At 37.7% G+C, this 18,691-nt stretch overlaps 1 protein-coding gene across 1 annotated transcript in view; it reads left to right on the top strand.

Moving 5' to 3' along the window:
- Positions 1–665: 665 nt before the first annotated feature.
- KCNJ3 (potassium inwardly rectifying channel subfamily J member 3) overlaps positions 666–18,691 on the top strand; it is a 137,073-nt gene continuing 119,047 nt past the window's right edge. Inside the window, exons 1-2 of the mRNA XM_037027827.1 lie at positions 666–1,823; positions 11,531–11,747. Of these exons, the coding sequence (XP_036883722.1) occupies positions 1,125–1,823; positions 11,531–11,747 (916 nt within the window). The 5' untranslated portion in view covers positions 666–1,124. The remainder of the gene's footprint in view (positions 1,824–11,530; positions 11,748–18,691) is intronic.

Raw genomic sequence — 18,691 nt, 5'->3', positions numbered from 1 at the left:
AAAGCACAGGGAAGCAGAGGACGAGCTGGAGTGGCACTACTATTTAACCTGAAAGTGACCGGGCGCTGAGGCTCAAACCCCTTACAGCAGTGCCACTGTCGCTTGCTGGGAGAGCACGGCACCTAGGAACCCCCAAGTCCCGCGCCCAGATCAGTTTGTGCCCGGGGCTCCAGGATCCTTCTGGCGGGGGCAGCTTCGTGCCCTCTGGAAATTTCGGACCTAGAGGGACCTGCATTGGCACCTCCATCGTGGTACAGCAGGAAAAGTGGGGGCGAGGAAAACAGCCCTGAGCGTTGGGTGCGAGGCCAGGCTGCCCCTGCAGCCCGTTGCGCCGTCACCAGCGGGGTGAGTGCTCTGGTTTCTTGCACCGCCGCCTCTCCGCTGCAAGCGGGGGCGGCCTGGGGCCCTTGAGGGTCCGCTGGAGGGACCTGGTGGCGCCCACGGAAATTCAGCGGCAGGCGGACGCCAGGCGGACAGGTCTCTGGAGTCTGAAGCGGGCGTGGGCAGTGGGTGTTGCACTAATCCTCGGCAAACATGCCTTTGGGAGGGATTTTGGCTAAAAGATAGGAAGCGGGAGTGCTGGGGGCAGCCAAGAGCAGCCCCGGGGTGGGGAGGGGGGCGGGCGATCCGGGAACAGCGGGGAGGGGGGGGAGGGTCTGGTCCAAGCAGGTAGCGAAGCTTCGGCAGCCTGGCGAGTTGTCAGGTGGCGTGGAACTCGCTTGTCAACTATAAATCTTAAAAGAGTCAGTTTAGGAGTGCTGCAGGATAGTCAGTAGGGCTGGGGGAAGGCAAGAGGTGGCCCGGGATGCCTGTGGTGGGGGGAGAAAAGAGAAGCCTCGAAAAGCTTGGAGGCAAAATTGCGCTTGTGGTCTTTGCATCCCTCCAGCCCTGAGCGCGGGAGAACACTTTTTTTAAGACTCAGCTTGGAGGAAAGCCTCCGTCCCAGGGGAGCAGAGGCGTCTGCAGAGACCGCGGCCACCTGCCGGGTGCGCCCCCCAACCCAGGCGCGCTCGCTTTTTGTCCCCCCTTTCTCCCCCGCCCCCACCTACTTATTGGTGCTGGTTTGCAGCGCTCGGCTCCTGCGCCTTCACTTCGCGTTTGAATCTGGCTCGCCCCTCCGTATTATGTCTGCACTCCGAAGGAAATTTGGGGACGATTACCAGGTAGTAACCACCTCGTCCAGCGGCTCGGGCTTGCAGCCCCAGGGGCCGGGCCAGGGCCCGCAGCAGCTTGTGCCCAAGAAGAAGCGGCAGCGGTTCGTGGACAAGAACGGCCGGTGCAATGTACAGCACGGCAACCTGGGCAGCGAGACGAGTCGCTACCTCTCGGATCTCTTCACCACCCTGGTGGACCTCAAGTGGCGCTGGAACCTTTTCATCTTCATCCTCACCTACACCGTGGCCTGGCTCTTCATGGCGTCCATGTGGTGGGTGATCGCCTACACTCGGGGCGACCTAAACAAAGCCCATGTCGGCAACTACACACCCTGCGTGGCCAATGTCTACAACTTCCCCTCTGCCTTCCTCTTCTTCATCGAGACCGAGGCCACCATCGGCTATGGCTACCGCTACATCACCGACAAGTGCCCCGAGGGCATTATCCTCTTCCTCTTCCAGTCCATCCTCGGCTCCATCGTGGACGCCTTCCTCATTGGCTGCATGTTCATCAAGATGTCCCAGCCTAAGAAGCGCGCGGAGACCCTTATGTTTAGTGAGCACGCGGTGATTTCCATGAGGGACGGAAAACTCACGCTTATGTTCCGGGTGGGTAACCTGCGCAACAGCCACATGGTCTCCGCGCAGATCCGCTGCAAGCTACTCAAAGTAAGTGCGACCCGCCCCCTTCCCCACCTGGCAACCGCCAACCCTCCAACCTGAGAACCACCCCAGCCCCCTAGTCTTACCTTTTGCCACAGGTAAACTTCCTTTGGGGAGGGCGAAGCTGGACGCTTGAGCAAAGAAAGCACAGTGGACTCTACTGTTATTTTCCCACTCACCCGGTGCTCTTATTTATATCCACCATTCTACTGTGCTGGTATCGCTTTCTGGACTAGTGACACCTAAGGTGTGGTGGCGTTTCCTGGAGGCCAAAGGTAAATAAATGAGCCTGCCCTGTTTTCTGCCTCACCCTTGTTGGTTTGCTCTTTAGAACTCTTTTGCGTTATTGTCAATACTTCGTTTCATTAAATCTGGCTTATGAAAACTGAGCACCTTTGATTTTAAAGAAATAGGTGCTGAACCTACCCCAAATTTCTACTTAGGGCTTGTCTTCCTTCCTTTATTGTCCAGCCGCCCCCACCCCCCACTCCCCGCCGTGCCCAGTAATATCAGCAATATTCCTCTTCACCCAATAACATTGAGTCTATCTATGGTCATGTTTTTAATGAGCACGCAGACCTGAAGTTAATAAAATGGAAGAAACAACACCTGGTTCTTTAGATTTCTCATTTTTACTAAATATTTTCCTAGAGAAGTATTTTGTGAAAGCCTGAGTGCTTTTCCTGTAGAGCCTCTTGTTAATTTTATTCTCAACCGCCTATTTCTATGAAGCCTTTGTCAATTACAGATTTCACTTGAAGCTTTTCAGCATCCATTAAAGAAGATTGCTTCCCTACCATCAGCGGTGTGGATGCTCAAACAAGTTGCACCTGGAGTGGTTACTAAAGCAAGGTTCATCTAGTCGTTAGAGGGCACTGCTACAAACAGGGAGAGAAGCCCACCCTGATCATTCACGCAGTTAGAGTCTGGAAGCAAGATGCAACACCGGTTCCCTATGTGTTATTTACAATTCCTGGTTTTGAGGGATTTACCTTAGGCAGTTTTCCTGTGTTTATACATTTAAAACAGATAACCTGAAAGAAAATCTTCTTGAAAATTTATCTCAGGTTTCATAAAGAACCAATTTCGGAATTGAGCATTAATAAAATTAAAATCCGAGAAATATATACGCTTAGGTTTTTGCTTTTGAAATTTCAACTTCCACGCTACAAGTACATATTGTTTTACACAATCTCAGCATCTGTTGTAATTGAAAGTGACCCAATGTGCTCTTAAAAAGTTTGGCCCTTGGGTCTTTTCATTGTTCATGTATGAGATCGTACCCTGAGGACTCTTGCCCATGTGGTTTAGTAAGTGGTTAGAATCACAGCAGTTCAGCTGTCCTGCCGTTCCACATCCTGTGCATATTTACTGTGCTGTGGACAGTGTATAAACTAAAGTTCGCATGGCAGAGCGGAACAATTTTCCGACTGATTCCGATGAGTATGTTCATGAAGATTGCAATAAATAAATAACTGGAACAGATTACATTTTGTATAATTAACTTCGATGAGCTGCATACATTTTTAAAAATTTAACTTGGCATATTGCCCACTGTTTAAACTGAAGGAGTTGCCTGGGGCAGGTGAAACGGTCGTGTTGTAGACGGGTTCATCGCAGCGGCGTTTGCTGTGCGTGCTTGTTTCTATGAATAGAGTAAGACGCATAATCTCTCTCTCTGAGATATTAGGCCCACTGCAAAGAGAGAAACACTTTGTTAGCACAGTGCAGAAGTCTCTGTCAAGGAATCCATGCTTATGTGTCACTTTGTAGATTCTTATCGAAGGAGTAGATTACCATATTGATTGGTCTATTGGGAATTTAAAATTAGACTTTAAAGATCGGTTTACATTCTGTTCTCAGGGTTTTCAAACATATAAACTCATTTGGAAAGCAAATATTCTTTCAAGCCAATGTATTTTAGATGTTTTTAGAGTTTATTAAATTTTATTTTAACAAAGCCAGCAATAATTAGCATTAATCTACATACCAGTGTTTTTTTCCTGTTTGTTTTGGTTCTGTCCTCCCCCCACAAACCCCCCTTTCAGGTACAATGAATCTGAATTATTTAGTCTCTACAGGGGCTCAGAACACTGATAATGATTTCTATGCATAGGGCCATGTACCACATACACCTGAAGGAATGTCCTGACTGAACAATAAAAATAAAACATGTATAGTGTTGGCAAATTTGGATTAAGGTGCTATATCAACACAAGGTGATAAAAACAATAATATCTAATTAAAGTAACGTATAAGATATTCCTATTAAATTCTTTGCTTTGGATTTGTCAGGAAGCTATCATTGCTAGAAGTTAAAATGATTGACATGTTGTGTCAATTTATACTTAAACAAACTGATGGTGAAATTCTCTCTTGCATTTTGTGAAGCAGGGAGTTGAGTAGTTGCAGCCCTTCAGCCAAATGGTGAGTCTAGTTTGTTCAGAGTGTAGCCTTGGCAATGGAAATGAATTCTCATAGGTTTTTACAGTTTCCTTAGACTTTATTAAAAAGGAGTCATGTTTTGTTAGAAATGGGTGTATATTTCTGCACATATTTAATTTTCTCCTAAAACCCCTCTTTGACATTTTAAATATAAGATTTATGTGTCCTTAATACAGAGAAATAAACAGGATTTTAAGGAACCCAACCCCATTGTATTTAATGGTACCAATTGTAGTTTATGTGTGTTATTCCTGTTGCCTAATTTAATTTGTACAGGGTTGGGCAAAAGTAAGTTTTCAGTTGTGTGTGAAACAGTGTTTACTTTTGCATTATTGATTATTGTATTTTTTCATACAAACAACTGTAAACCTACTTTTGCCCTACTTTATATTTCTATTGTGGTTTTTTTCATTTGTTGAATAAAATTTTATTTTTCAGTATTAATATAAAATATATTTAATGACTATAAGGCATTTTCTATTTTGGGGAAGATTTAAGAGCATGGGTATAACTTTCTAATCCTTGCTACTATAAAAATTTCCATGTGTAGATTTTTCAATTCTTGAAGTTTTAATGAAAGTTTTTTAAAATAACTTTTCTGCAGTTTTTAATTGTTATTCACAATTATATGAAAGCAAATTTTATTTCAACACTCTTCTTGTCCTCTAAGCTTGCAAATACTGAAATTTATTTCTATATTCAAATATAGGTTTTCCAGTGTTATGCCTGGAGTAGTTGGTCCTATTTGTCCTTAGAAAATAAAAAAGGAAAAACTAAATAAAAAATAAAGAATATAATATGAAGTTATTTTTACATTAAAATGTGTAAGTTCATCATCTCTTTTGAGATGAATGTTCTATTTTTCCTCTTTTGTCTACATGTTGAATTTTTATTAGAATTTTCAATTCATTTTATTTGTCTTCTTTTTCTTTTTAACCTAAAATAAAGGGACTAATGAATAGGATAGTCCTATTAAGTTAATATATTGTCTAGTTGAAAGTTGTAATAAAAATGCCCGGATTAGGAAGTTGAAATTAATGGCTGAAAGCTGAACTTGTTATTTACTGTTGGGTATAAAGGATTCAGAAATTTCACTTACTCCTTTCTACAAATCTAGTGCTACAGGTTGATTACCCAGATTTACATCTTGTTAAGGGAAATCGAAATCATATTCTTTGATATATTATTCAAGAATTTATACATTTATTATTCACTGGTCATCATATACGTATGACATATAGGCACTCAGTTAATCCTAATTTACATAAAGTAAACATAAAATCAACTATTGTTGGATCTTTATTTTAAAATAAAGAGATTCGAAGAGATTTTTCTCATGAAAGTGTAATTTTATTTCTTTATATTGTTATTTATTGCAGATCGTCTTTCTGTCCTGGGAGACCAGCTCTGTCGCCCTTAACTTTCACTTACTGAGCAGCAGTGGTGGGCAACTACCTTCTAGTACATCACATACATTATTTTTGTACTCACATGGAAATTCTTAATATTTATGGATATGCACAATTGGCTGCTACCTGGTTTTCTCATATAAATTGCACAAGTGAAGATGCAATAAAAACCAAAATTATTGTCTGAAAAACTAGTAAACTCTTCACCCTCTTCGTATGTCCTAATGTTGCGTTAGACCTTTAACCACAATGATTTCTGGACATATGATTCCTAGATTTTTTTTCATGTCTTTATTAGTGTGTCTTCATTTCATACTTTGCACTTAAATGCAATCATGCTTTTGACTTTGGATGACCTTATTTTGTATGATTGACTCTTTTCACTGATTGAGCTAGGGTAATTTGCACTTTAGCTTAAATCTTGAGATAATTAGCTAACTTCTTAAAAAATTAAAGCCACAAATAATTATCTATCACAAAAACAATTTTTTTCTGATCATCATATGAGTTGTTAATAAAAATACTCAAAGAGTCTAGAGCTAAGTCTCCCAAAGTGCTTGGAACTCTATTTTATAATGTGGGTGATTTTTTTACATAGATTATTACTTTGTAAAAATATGTAATTCTTATTTAGTCCAGTTTTCCATTCTCTGACACAAGTACAATGATTCCAATAGACATAGAACTTGTGTCCCTTTTAAAATCTATCATTGTTATTATTTTTAAAAATAGTAGTAATGGGTTGTTTTGTTTGCTTTTGTTCTTTATTTTTAATATAATAATGAAAAGTACAGAGTAGCTTGTACTCAGAGAATACAGTGTGAACAGAAATAAGGGACATAAAGACCCATAAATAAACAGCAGTAGGACAGGAGAAATGATAAAGAGAAGCAGCCAAAAGCATCTGATGAACTTGAAAGTGTTTGTGAGTAGGAGGGAAATGTGATTTAAGATACAAATTCTGTCCACAGTTATTATAAATTCTATAAAAGACTTCCGAGGAATTATAAAGTTGTTCTTTCATTTGAATGGTATAAAACTCTCACATAAATTATTACAACACAAACTATTTTGCATGCCTTGAGGTACTTTCTTTTTATAAAGTGGACATATTTTGATGAGATAAGAAGCATAGCATTAAAATTCTTTATTTCAGATTTGATGTTTGTCATAGTTTTTTCCAGCTGATATTGATGGAACAGTAAGCTTAAGGAGTCAAAAAATGTGGGCTTTAACTGTAGATGGTCCAGACGAAATTATCATCCACACACGTCTCTACCAGACTTTAATTTTGGTCTGATTCCCAAAACCATTGTCAGAACTGCTTTGAGTCACAAGGCATTTTTTTTTTTTTTGTTCTTTATGCTGGTACTGGCCTTTTGGCTCAGTTCCTAATTTGAGCTTCCAGAGATACTCTGACCTCATTCCATGTATTTTCTTCCTGACTTCAGCATATATTGAACACACACACACATTTAAAGAAGAGAAGTGAAATTATTGTGGGGAAAATCATGGGGAGATGGTAGGCAAGAATGATTTTCCCCTCTCCAGCTGTGCCTGGTTTCCTTTTCTTTCTTGCCCTTTCCTGACCACTGGCCCTCAGTGCCTTTCTGCAGTAGAAACTTGTGGGAGGTGATGGGGTATGGATCAAGCCTCAGAATGCGATAGAGATAAATCTCGTGGGCCAGATGTTAGTGATTAAATGCTTTATTCATAATCTCCTGAGCCTCCCCTGGAACTAGGAAAAAGCACAATGGTTATAATTAGAGCAGAGTGCAGGTTAGAGAGATGGGACAAAGGTAGCAAGGATCCTGATTGTATAGAAGTGTGTTCTTGCTAAATAAGTGTGGACAACTTGTCACAGACCTCCCAGAAGGAGGATGGCCAAATGTGGATCTGCTCATGCCACGGCAGAGCTAAATGTGTATCCTAGTTGTGTGTGTGTGTGTGTGTGTGTGTGCACATGCATGCATTTTTGAACAAGCACTCAAGAATTTTCCATTTGTAATACGAAAGTAGAGTACATGATAAGGGAATGTCATGAGAATCTCTTCTAAGCATCTGTGACTTAAATCCTTTCTACTGGTAGGAAGATTTGTAGTTAATTATCTTGTAGGCCTCTTTTGGACTCTCAGTTCAAAGTCATTTGACATTAGCTGCTTCTTTGAAATAAGTACCTACCCGTGAATATAAAGTGAGGAACAAGTCTTAAATTCTACACGTTTATTTGCATATAATTTAAAATGTGTATAATAGAAGTGCTGCTGTTAAATAGCAATATTTTCCTCAGGAAATATAACTTAGAAATTATTTTTGCAACCTAAATTGTACAAATTCACTAAAAAATCCATGATATTCTAATTATAAATTTTTTATACAATAAGGGAAAACAAACTAGATTTCTTTGATTTCTCTCTTAGTACCCAACATTTGTTATAATTCAGTCAACCAGAAAGCCTTTCAAATAGCAGAAAAATCTTTATTGCCTTCTCCAATTTCAATTCAATTGAAAATAAAAGTTATATTAAATCTACCTCCAGTTCCAGTGTTTTTAAATTATGTTCTAAACTTCTAGGAATTACCAATTTTTTATAAATAAATTTCCTTCTATCGCTTTATACTTTCTTATTCATTCAATAACTTTGTGATTCTAAGTGATTATTTCATCAATGGAAATCAACTTGAGTTATCCAGGCTTTAGAAATTCAATAATTTACTGCATTAATCCCCATCTTTAGCTATTGTTTTGAGTGATTGTTGATTTCCATCATACCTGCTTACACATTTTTATTTAGAAAGTAGTTATGGTCCTGTGTTCTATTTGAAATTAGGAGGTTTATAGAACTAGAGATAATTTGGACCATCAACAAATTGTTCTATAAATGGAAGATTTCTTCTTATATCAACATTATTAAGATAACATAATAAAGGTTAAATTAGATCTTATCTAACATTTCTTATGTCTGTTAGCAAAATTTCTGGACAAATAAGGTAATTGATAGGTAAGTAAGAAAATCAGGAACTGATACAATATCAATGCTACTGAGTTATATACTCAAGGTAAAGATCATGATTTAATTTTATAAAGGTGCATATAGAACTCCTCTTTTTTTCTTTTCTTATACATGTGTGTATCACAGTTCCTTGAACAAAAGTTCTCTCCTGCTTATGCAAGTCAAGAGACTTAAAACTAACTGAGCATTTTTCCCCTTTGCACCAGAAAACTCTGGAATTGCATCAGAATTAGAAAAACCTAGGTTAGAATTTCTTGTAAGCCTAGAGTAGAAGTGTATGCCTCTGAAAATGTACTGTGGTTGTATAGGCACATGTAGGCTTCTGGAGCATCATACAAATTTGGTTGAGCACTGATGATATAACCTTGCTCTAACCTGCAGCTCAGACTTTAAACAACCCCACGACATTAAGTGTCTTCCACACTAAAACCACATCCTTCATTCTTATAATAGAAAAGTGTCCTATTTAATTTACAGTGATTTATAAGCTCTCAGTCTATTACAGAGTAGAAGAAGCAAACAAAAATCAGGGAGGTAATACATATATACAGTTGAAATATGTCATGGCCTAAATAAAGATCTGAGAGATAAAACTGTGGCTGTCTGTAGTGTCTCAGAGTCCTTTAAAGGAAGGGTAAATTAGATAGTATTCACTGAGAAATAGTTTCAATGAATGTGCAGGGAATTTCACTTAGTTGAAAAGTATATGAACATGGAAAACAACTTCTGAAGAGATGCAGTGTTACACTTTAGCCAAAGTGTCACGTAATACATATAGCTGTCAACTTTTTCTTATCAAGACTTGGATAGCACATAAAGCTGTGAGGGTGGTGGGGTTAGCTGTAAGTCTGAGAACATAGGACAGATTGTTTTCATGTCAGAAGGTATATGGAGTTTTAATAGAGCGTGTTCATGTGTATTTAAGTTTAAATTACCTTTCTAGGAATTAACTGCTTTGCTAAAGACATAGTGTTTTTTACTCTAGGTTGCAATTCTTCTCATAGGCTGCCTGTTTCTGGGCCACTTCTTCCCATAAGCTGTTGGATGATCAGGGAGTGTAAAAGTTAGTGGCTTAGTTGAAGGCTTTTAGAATGAAGCATAGGCATAAATACATAATATATATGTGTGTAAATATATAAAAGGAAGATGAACTTTAATTTTGAGGTACATATATCATTATTAGAAAAATATACCTCCTTTGGGGAAAATTATTTTTTAAACAAATAGGAAATTGAGTTTTGAAAGAATTATTTTTCCGAATACCTTCATTGAGTACTGAAAATGCTGAGCTTAGACTAGTTAGTAATGAACCATTTGTTCATTAATTACAATGGTCGGAACACCACCTTGTGTTTATATAGCACCTGTTTCTTCGTAGGTGAGAGAGCAAGGAGGCAGGGTTTTGTTTTCATTTCTATTTGCTTCAATTTTGGCTTTTTACTGTGTTATATGAGTCAATACTTGTTATACAACGGTGTGGTTGGAAAGATGCTGGTCTCATCTGTACTTTAATGATTAAGGAAGGATAGGTTTAGAAACATAAGCGACTCCTTTGCTTAGAAATACCTAGCTTTACCTAACATTGGTTGGTAGAGGTACTGTTTTTATTTTTGCACTTTTAGGATTTTCCATGGATTTTTTTCTTATCAGTAATCTTGTCTTTGTCTTTGTAAAAAATGAACTATTCACAAGGTAGAGAAAAAATATTCTCAGTGTTTTCATTGGATCTTTTTTCTATACAGGTAAAATTTCTGAGTCTCATTAATGACAAGGTAGTCTCTGTAATTGATTGATTTGGCTGTCCAGACTCTATAGCAATTGCTGCCTTAACGATCCCCCTCCAATTTGAAATTCTTGGTCTTGTTTTGCCATGGAGGACATCTTGCTAAACCACATTTCTGGGTGTTTTCATAGTCATTTACTCCACGTTAAAAAGCCAATGTATTTTTTAGAATTTTGAGAGTAAGGATTTTTTCTTCAAACTACCACTTCTTTGGACAGATCTGTTACAAATTCTGTTTTGTTTATTGAATTAGCTTTGCAAAGAGCCTGTTAAAATATATTGGATATTTCCAAGCCCAATTTGACAAACAGCAAGCCACCCAACCTGACACCAAATAAATTTTTCTGTATGTAACTTTTTAATATATCCTTTATTGTATCAACATCATTATACAAACTTTAATATTTATTTATACATGATCCTTATGAGTAACAGATAAGAGGATAAAATGAAAATGACTAGAAAAGAAAGAACATAGGTTTATTTTCATGGCTTGCTAATTTTAAATAGTTATACTTAATTTTCTTTCAGAGTTTAGCATGCAAGCTAAACAAGTAAACTTTGTTACTTTTCAAGAGTTCTGGAAAATAATTTATTAAGTTTTGCTTTGTAATAATGAAGTAAATCTCTTTTTAAACTATGACCAAACTTTTTCAGCTTTAACAAACTCCATAAGAATCGCCTGCTTATTTGCTTTGCGAGAAAAATTCTGGGCTTCAATGAGTTACCAAGCAGTGATTTATGTCAAGCAGTAGCACGTACATTCAATTGCACAGTTTGTGCTAGCAGCCATTGTTGGACTAGGCATTTCTCCAAAGCTCATGAGTTAGGAAATGGTAATTATAGTAAGTCGTATATTATAAATAATGCATGGATGTTTCACATGAGCTGTGTGGGATTTCGGCCCATTTGCCAGACTATAGCTGCAGAATGATTTGTCTGGAGTTTGTTTCAGATGATTGATAGTGCAGAATGTTGGCAATGATGTAAATTACTGTTGGAGTGCCTTGAAAATTTCAGTACAAGTGGTGATTTCTTCTCTTTCTCTGTGTGCTTATCTAGTCTCGGCAGACACCTGAGGGTGAGTTCCTTCCCCTTGATCAACTTGAACTGGATGTAGGTTTTAGTACAGGGGCAGATCAACTTTTTCTTGTTTCCCCCCTCACGATTTGCCACGTGATCGATGCCAAAAGCCCCTTTTACGACCTATCCCAGCGAAGCATGCAAAGCGAACAGTTCGAGATTGTCGTCATCCTAGAAGGCATTGTGGAAACAACTGGTGAGTAAGAGCATAGATATGCCACCCAGTTTCTTTATTTCATAATGACATGATATTATATGCACAAGACTTGTCATGAATTGTGTTAAATTTCTTGTTCACGGTGGTGAAAGCAATGACTTGCCTCATTTCTCATAATATTAAATTGATACGACTTTTAATATGAAGATTGAGTGTGGTGATGATGACAGCTGTAACATTAACTCAGGAGCACTCACTGCAAAAAAGCAAAAGGCACCTGACACGTCTTCTTAAAAACGATTATGATGTTTTGTTTTTATTAAGATCTTGGATTTTCCATAATCACAATTTTTGTTTATAGACTTAAGGTTAAAGTACATTCAGCATAATTAGTGAGCAGCCTGAACTCGGCACGCACGTTCTTGCCTAGGGGAGGGATGGTGATTCAGGCTGTCATTGATAGAGCTTTGATATGCTGCTATGTGCAACCTCAGTGGAAAATTTCCTCTGTGTGTGTGCACATGCGTGTGTGGGCATATGTGCTAAAGCAGCATTTTAATTTCAAAGTGGGTCAGTAGATTTCCCCAGCTGAACCTTGACCAAAACGTTTTTAAAGGCTGCTTTTCTTTTTCTGCTTTGGGATAAGCTGCATGCTGTATGTTAATTTGCTAATTTGCAAAGTAATATTGGTATATCCCAAATATAATTGGCTACTCTTGACAAAAGGAAAGAAACAATAAATCAGAGTATATTGTTTGGAGTCTAAGCATTGCCTGGTTGGTTTGGAACCTCATAGGTGTCTGAGACAAATAATATAATATCAACATGATTATAAACATATATATGTATATATATGCATACCTCAATTGAGTTTACTCTTCTTACAAATAATGCGAAAGCAAAAAATATTTTAGTTCTCTACTTTTAACCAATATTATTTTAACAGTCTTAAAATGCTAATTAATATGTATAAACTATAGTATTACTGAGAGTAGCATGGAAACATTCAAGCTTCATGCCAAGGTGAGAAATTTTACACAAATATTCATCCCGTTGGTAGAAAGCTTTGTCCAAGGAGCAGGGAGAAGACAGTGTAATTTTCCCACATGTGTCACATAACACGTATTTGAAATTTGGGCCAGATATTTAATCTCTATAAGCTTCTTTTGTTTCTCTTTAAAGTAAGAATCATATAGTAACCACCTTGAAACTGCTTGTCATATTCTAGCATTTTATTATAGTAATTAAAGATTTTTGCCCTGACCATTGTGGCTCAGTTGGTTGTCATCCTATGAAGTGAAAGGTTGCTGGTTCAGTTTCTGATCAGGGCACATGCCTGGGTTGCAGGTTTGGTCCCTGGTTGGGGTGGTGTGTGTGAGAAGCAGTCAGTCAGTCTTTCTCTCACATCGATGTTTCTCTCCACTTGTTTCTCCCTCCCTTGCCCTCTCTCTAAAAAAAAAAATAAAATAAAATATTTAAAAAAACTAAGATTTTTAAGAATAGTAAGTACATATTATTTTTAAAAGCAAACTATTTTTATTTGGTGTTATTATTGTTGTTTTTTAAGATTTAATTTATTTATTTTCAGAAAGGGAGAAGTGAGGGAGAAAGAGAGGGAAATTTCAATGTGTGGGTGCCTCTCTTGCACCTCCAACTGGGGACCTGGTCCACAACTCAGGCGTGTGCTTGTGAATCGAACCAGCGACTCTTGTTCCCAGGCCGGCACTGAATCCACTGAGCCACACCAGCCAGGGCTAGTGAATACATATTTAACTCATCAATCTACGGCTGAAATTTGATTTCTGCAGACTATTTTATGGTTTAAGTCCTTTATTTAGTTTTTAAGCTTAAAATTTAAATAAAGCCATAGTGAATTTCTAAGATGCCATATAATCATAAAAATGCAATCAATTTTACAAAGGCTTTTGATTTTAAAATCTTATGTTTTAATTACAATTTTTAGTCATCTTATTTATTGATGTAATAATATATTATTAGAACTTAAACAATAGATACTGCCATTTTAATTGGTTTATTTCTTATAATATATGCTTCTATCTTCACATACTTGCTTATAACCTACCAATTGCTTTTTATTATTCTAGTCACTGACATTAGTGAAGTTTCTGTTTCACTTGATGGCCTTAAAAGTCTTTCGTTAGTTCCACCCACCAATCTATCTATTCATTCATTTTTCCTATTTATCTCTAGTTTGTGTTTCTTTCTTAAGAATGAGAACATTTCCCTAAAAATCACAATGCAGTTTTAAAAATCAGGAAATTTAACAGTGGTACAATTATAACTACTTAGCTCTCAGTCCATGTTCAAGTGTCACTAGATCTCCTAGTAATTTGAATAATAGCTCTTTCCTCCCCTGGTTTCACAGGAGTATACCCATCATTTGTTTGCTTGTATTATTAGTCTCAAGATGGAATAGTTTTGCAATCTTACTCTATGTTCTTGACCTTGACATACTTGGAGAGTACAGGACAGGTATTTTGTAGGATGTCTCTCATATTGGATTTGTCTGAAGTTACTTTATTAATTCTTTTGAGTTTTGACTTCTACATGGGCCTCTTATGGGAATATTGAAGCAGGTTGTTTTTTACGTTTACCGATGTATTACTGATGTAACCTGCATGTCTTCATGTTTCAAAGGATCATGGTTAATATGTAATGTCTTATATAAAGTATTAGAAGTTTTTTAATATGAAATTTTTTCTTAGGACTATAGGTTTTGCTACAATCCTTCCTTCCACCTCCCTTTTAAAACAGAACAGCACCACCAATGTAATGAATTGGCAGAAAATACTTTTCACAGAAAAGATGAAAACTTGAATGGAGACTGAATTTCTTATTTAGAGATTTCCTTTTTTTGAAGAAGAGATTAAAATCTGCTTCCTTATAACCTCTAAATTAAGCTTATTTTCTAGATCTAATATAGCAAGACAAAGAGCAAAACCTTCATACACACAATTTATAGAAATTATTTCATGAAAAATGTATTCAATACTTTGTTTTCACATTTACTCTAATTAAAATCCCACACTGTTCAAATACTCCAAAATACGCCTATATTTTCAGACCTCTTTGGGCCTGGTAAAAGTAACAAAAACATTTTTATGTCCATTTGATCATTTCTCATCTTAGTGATATTTATGTAAATTCAATTTTAAGGATGTTTCCTCCTCTTTTTTCACTCTCAATAAATTTTACTTTCTCATAATATTTATTGCTTAGAAGAAGACAGATAAGATCCTTTGGGATATTTTGAGATATTTACAATACCATTTTTACCCCTTTTGCTTTTTGTAACACAATCTTGTGAATATTTACTTTAGGTAACTTTCTATCATATTTATCATTAAATTACTATTTTTTTATGATTTACTCATTCATTAGACAAGTACTTGGATGTATACTGTGTGCGCGGAAGTATTTGAAATGCTGGCGATATAGTGGCGACCAAGACAGGCAGAATCCCTTTTCTTTTGGAGGTGACGTTCTAATTGGAGGAGGCAGACCACATAACAACACAAGTATGCAAGATATTATTAGATAAACGTGTGTTAGGAATAAAAAACAAAACAAGGTGGTGGGGAAAAAAGAGTATATCCTAAGATTGGGGACAGCATCTCTGAGGAGGTGACACCTAAGCAGAGACCTGAGGGTCAAGAAGGAACTCCTGGACCTGCCTGGAGGGAGAACAGGGCATGCCTGCTGAAAGCTGGGGTGCCGAGGCCCTGCGCTGAGAACTAGCCTGGCTGATTCCAAGAACTAAAAGAAGGGAGAGCTGGTTGGAGCAGATGGAAAATTTGCGGAGTTGGTGAGAAGTCAGAGAGGTGGAAGGGCTGCCTCTGCACTGTGGTGATTGCATTGCACCAGCAAGAAGCGTTAAGGTTTGCTTAGAAAGCAAGGCCTGCATTTAGATGAAAGTAATAATGTAGTAATCTTAAACTGTATATAACAAAAAAAACCAGAATTACTTTTTCTGCAAGCTGTTTATTTAAAAATGAGTGATCCCAAATGTGTTGGAAATGAATAAAACTTTAGATAGTGCCACTTTTTGTTGCATTGATGGTAGTGTCTCCATCATCCCCACTTACCCCCAGCACACACATGTGCACACACACACATGGACACACATACACAATTGTTCACTTCAGCAGTGTGCTGACAAGAATCTTCTAAATAAATCTTTCATTTAGTTTTTGATTCTTTTCATTCCTATAGTTTTAGCAGGAGTGGTTGGGGTGGGGGGAAGGGGAGTTGAGGGATTAGAAGCTTTCTAATTTCCTGGAAAGTTTTAGTTTTCAGCTCAGGAGTCACAATAATTACTTTCCCGCCTCCCTTGGAAATACTTCTCAGTGATCAGACTCATCCATTGTGGTCCTCCTTGCTTCAAATGAGTTGGATTTTCGCTGCCAACAAGGAACACAATATTTGCCTCTTTATTAATAACCTTTTCTTATTTGCTCATCCAGCCAATTACTAAATACAGGTTGCCTCTAACTTTTGCTCTCTTTGCTTCTTCTCCCAGGAGAGAGAGCGCTGCTAGAGGCAAACAGCATTGCAGATTTGGCTCATTAGAACTGGATGCTTTCAAACTTCAATCTGCTCTCTGCTGCCATTTGGCAGTCTTTTTAATTGTCTTCTCTGTACTCCCAGGCTCTTTCGCCAGGGGAGCTATTTTGGACCCTTTTCTCCTTCCATGCCCCCAGTCCCAGCTGTTCTATCCCTTACTCGGCATATCGTCTTTCCACCTATTCTATCAAAAGAATGTAACACTTCAATTTTATACATTTTTACTCTCATTAACCCTTTTCTCATAGTTTTCTTTTTTCTTTCTTAGTGTCTGTGGAAGAGAGCATCTTTATTCTTTTCTGAAACCATCTCTTATAGCTAGTTATGTTGTGAGTCAAACTCCCATCCTTACCATACATAATACTTAAAATCCCACTGGTTATACTTGCTTTCAAACATTTGCAGTCCTTTCTGCAAGAAAAAAATACGCAGTCTCATTATTGGTCATGTTATTTGCAAGGCTGTTCTTGGATTCTGAGACACCACATTGTCCCTCACTCTTTAATTTATGTTTTCTAGTTACTTCTTATGCACTGCACTGCTGCTCCTTCCTACTCCTCTCTCCTACATCTCTGCCCTTTTCTTCTTTTCCTTAGACTCTAGCTACCTGCCTTTTAAAAAAATGAATTCACAAAGTGCTCACAAGTCCACTCTTCCTTTTAACTCCAGCTTATGGACCCTCTCACAAACGACAGTCTTATATTAATAGTTGCTATTCATTTTCAGGACATCTTACTCCAGAGTCAATTTGTCCAAACACCCAAGTTATCAGCTGACTTTCAAATTACATCCTCATTGGCAGAGTTTGTCTCTATAAGAGATTGCAATTTTATCCCAGACTTCTCCCCCACCACCCCTCTCTCTTTATGTCCTATTAATTTGTCCTGTTTCACAAATATCTGTTGAACATCTATTACAGGATCCACACTATCCTAGACCGCAGGGGACATATTAATTAGCAAAATGAAATTGCTGCCCTGGCGGTACATGTATTCTTTTTAATTATTTTAAATTCAATTTATTGGGGTAACATTGGTTAATGATGCAATATAATTTTCAGCTCTATAAGATTATAATTCAGTATCCAGGTCCTCTATTTCCTGCTCCCCACCCAAAGCCTAGTTTCCTTCAGTTATGATATATCTGATCTCCTTTTGCCCACTTCCCCATCCTCTACCTTCTTTCCCCTCTGGCTACATATATGCTGTATGTAGGAAACCAATAACAAAATGAACCCAAAACATTGAGAATGTGAGAAAGTAATGAGTGCTGTGGAACAAAAACAAAGCAAGTCAAGAGGGATTGGAAGTATAGGGAGATCAGGGAGGGCTAATCTCCCTAAGTGTAGGGATTGGGAGGGTGGCATTTGGATCCAAACACAGCAAGGAAAACGCCTAGGAAAAGGGCATTCCAGGTAGAGGTGTCAGTAAATACTCCGAAGGACCAGTGTACCTGGCTGTTCCTCTCTCTTAGTTTGCAAAGTCTCTCAATTTAACTCTTCCTCTTTCAGCTCACATAATGTACTTCTAAATCACAGCAGTCATCCCAGGAGTGGATCCTGTCTCTAGATGTCTGCTTATATGCAGATTGCACACTACTGCTTGGCAAATTGCTTACAACACTACTTTCATGATATACCTGTGCTCAGAAACCTATAATGACTGCCATAACTAAGTGCTCGTATTTCTCCCTGAGAAAATTAGTCTGCTCTTCCTCCTGTAATGTCCATTCAGTGGTGCTCACTCTTGACTCTGGTGTCTGCGGTAAATACATTTTCACTGCCTAGGATAGCATTCATCTTCTCTCACATGGCACATTAGCTGCCGTATTTTATTCACTCTTCCTTGGGTACGTTAGGCCGTGTGTTTTTATTTAAAAACTCACTTTAAAAAACTGTTTTTACAATGAAAGGGCTATTAAATACATGCTCAAAATTGAAAAATAGAAGTATGCAAAATAAAAAGTTTACTTTTAATTTCAACTACTGTATTGTAAACATTGATCACATCAACCTTTTGGCAACTGTATTATGTGAATATTGTTATTGTACCACATGTACTGTTTTAGAACTTGCTTTATTGTAGAATATAGTGTTAACACCTTTCATGACAAATTGTAATTCTGCATCATTAGTTTTAATGCCCATATTGTTTGCTAATATATGAATCTATCTTAATTTTTATTACCTATCTCCTAGTCTGAGATTTTTAGTCATTTCCTTTTAAAATAAGGTAAATAGTCTTAGAGTTTTAATTTATGTACCACCTTTACAACTTTAATATTTTATATAAACTCTTAGAGATGAAATTTCTCAGGAGCATGTGAATCTGTTGGGTTTTGGGTTATATATTAGAGTTGCTATCTAGAAGGTTGTAGCAATTTACAGTGATACATGAAGG

The sequence above is a fragment of the Sturnira hondurensis genome, unplaced genomic scaffold (genome assembly GCF_014824575.4).
Source record: "Sturnira hondurensis isolate 20B ecotype Veracruz unplaced genomic scaffold, ASM1482457v3 Scaffold0019428, whole genome shotgun sequence".
NCBI classification, from domain to species: domain Eukaryota; kingdom Metazoa; phylum Chordata; class Mammalia; order Chiroptera; family Phyllostomidae; genus Sturnira; species Sturnira hondurensis.
This window is presented reverse-complemented; position numbering and strand designations above follow the sequence as displayed.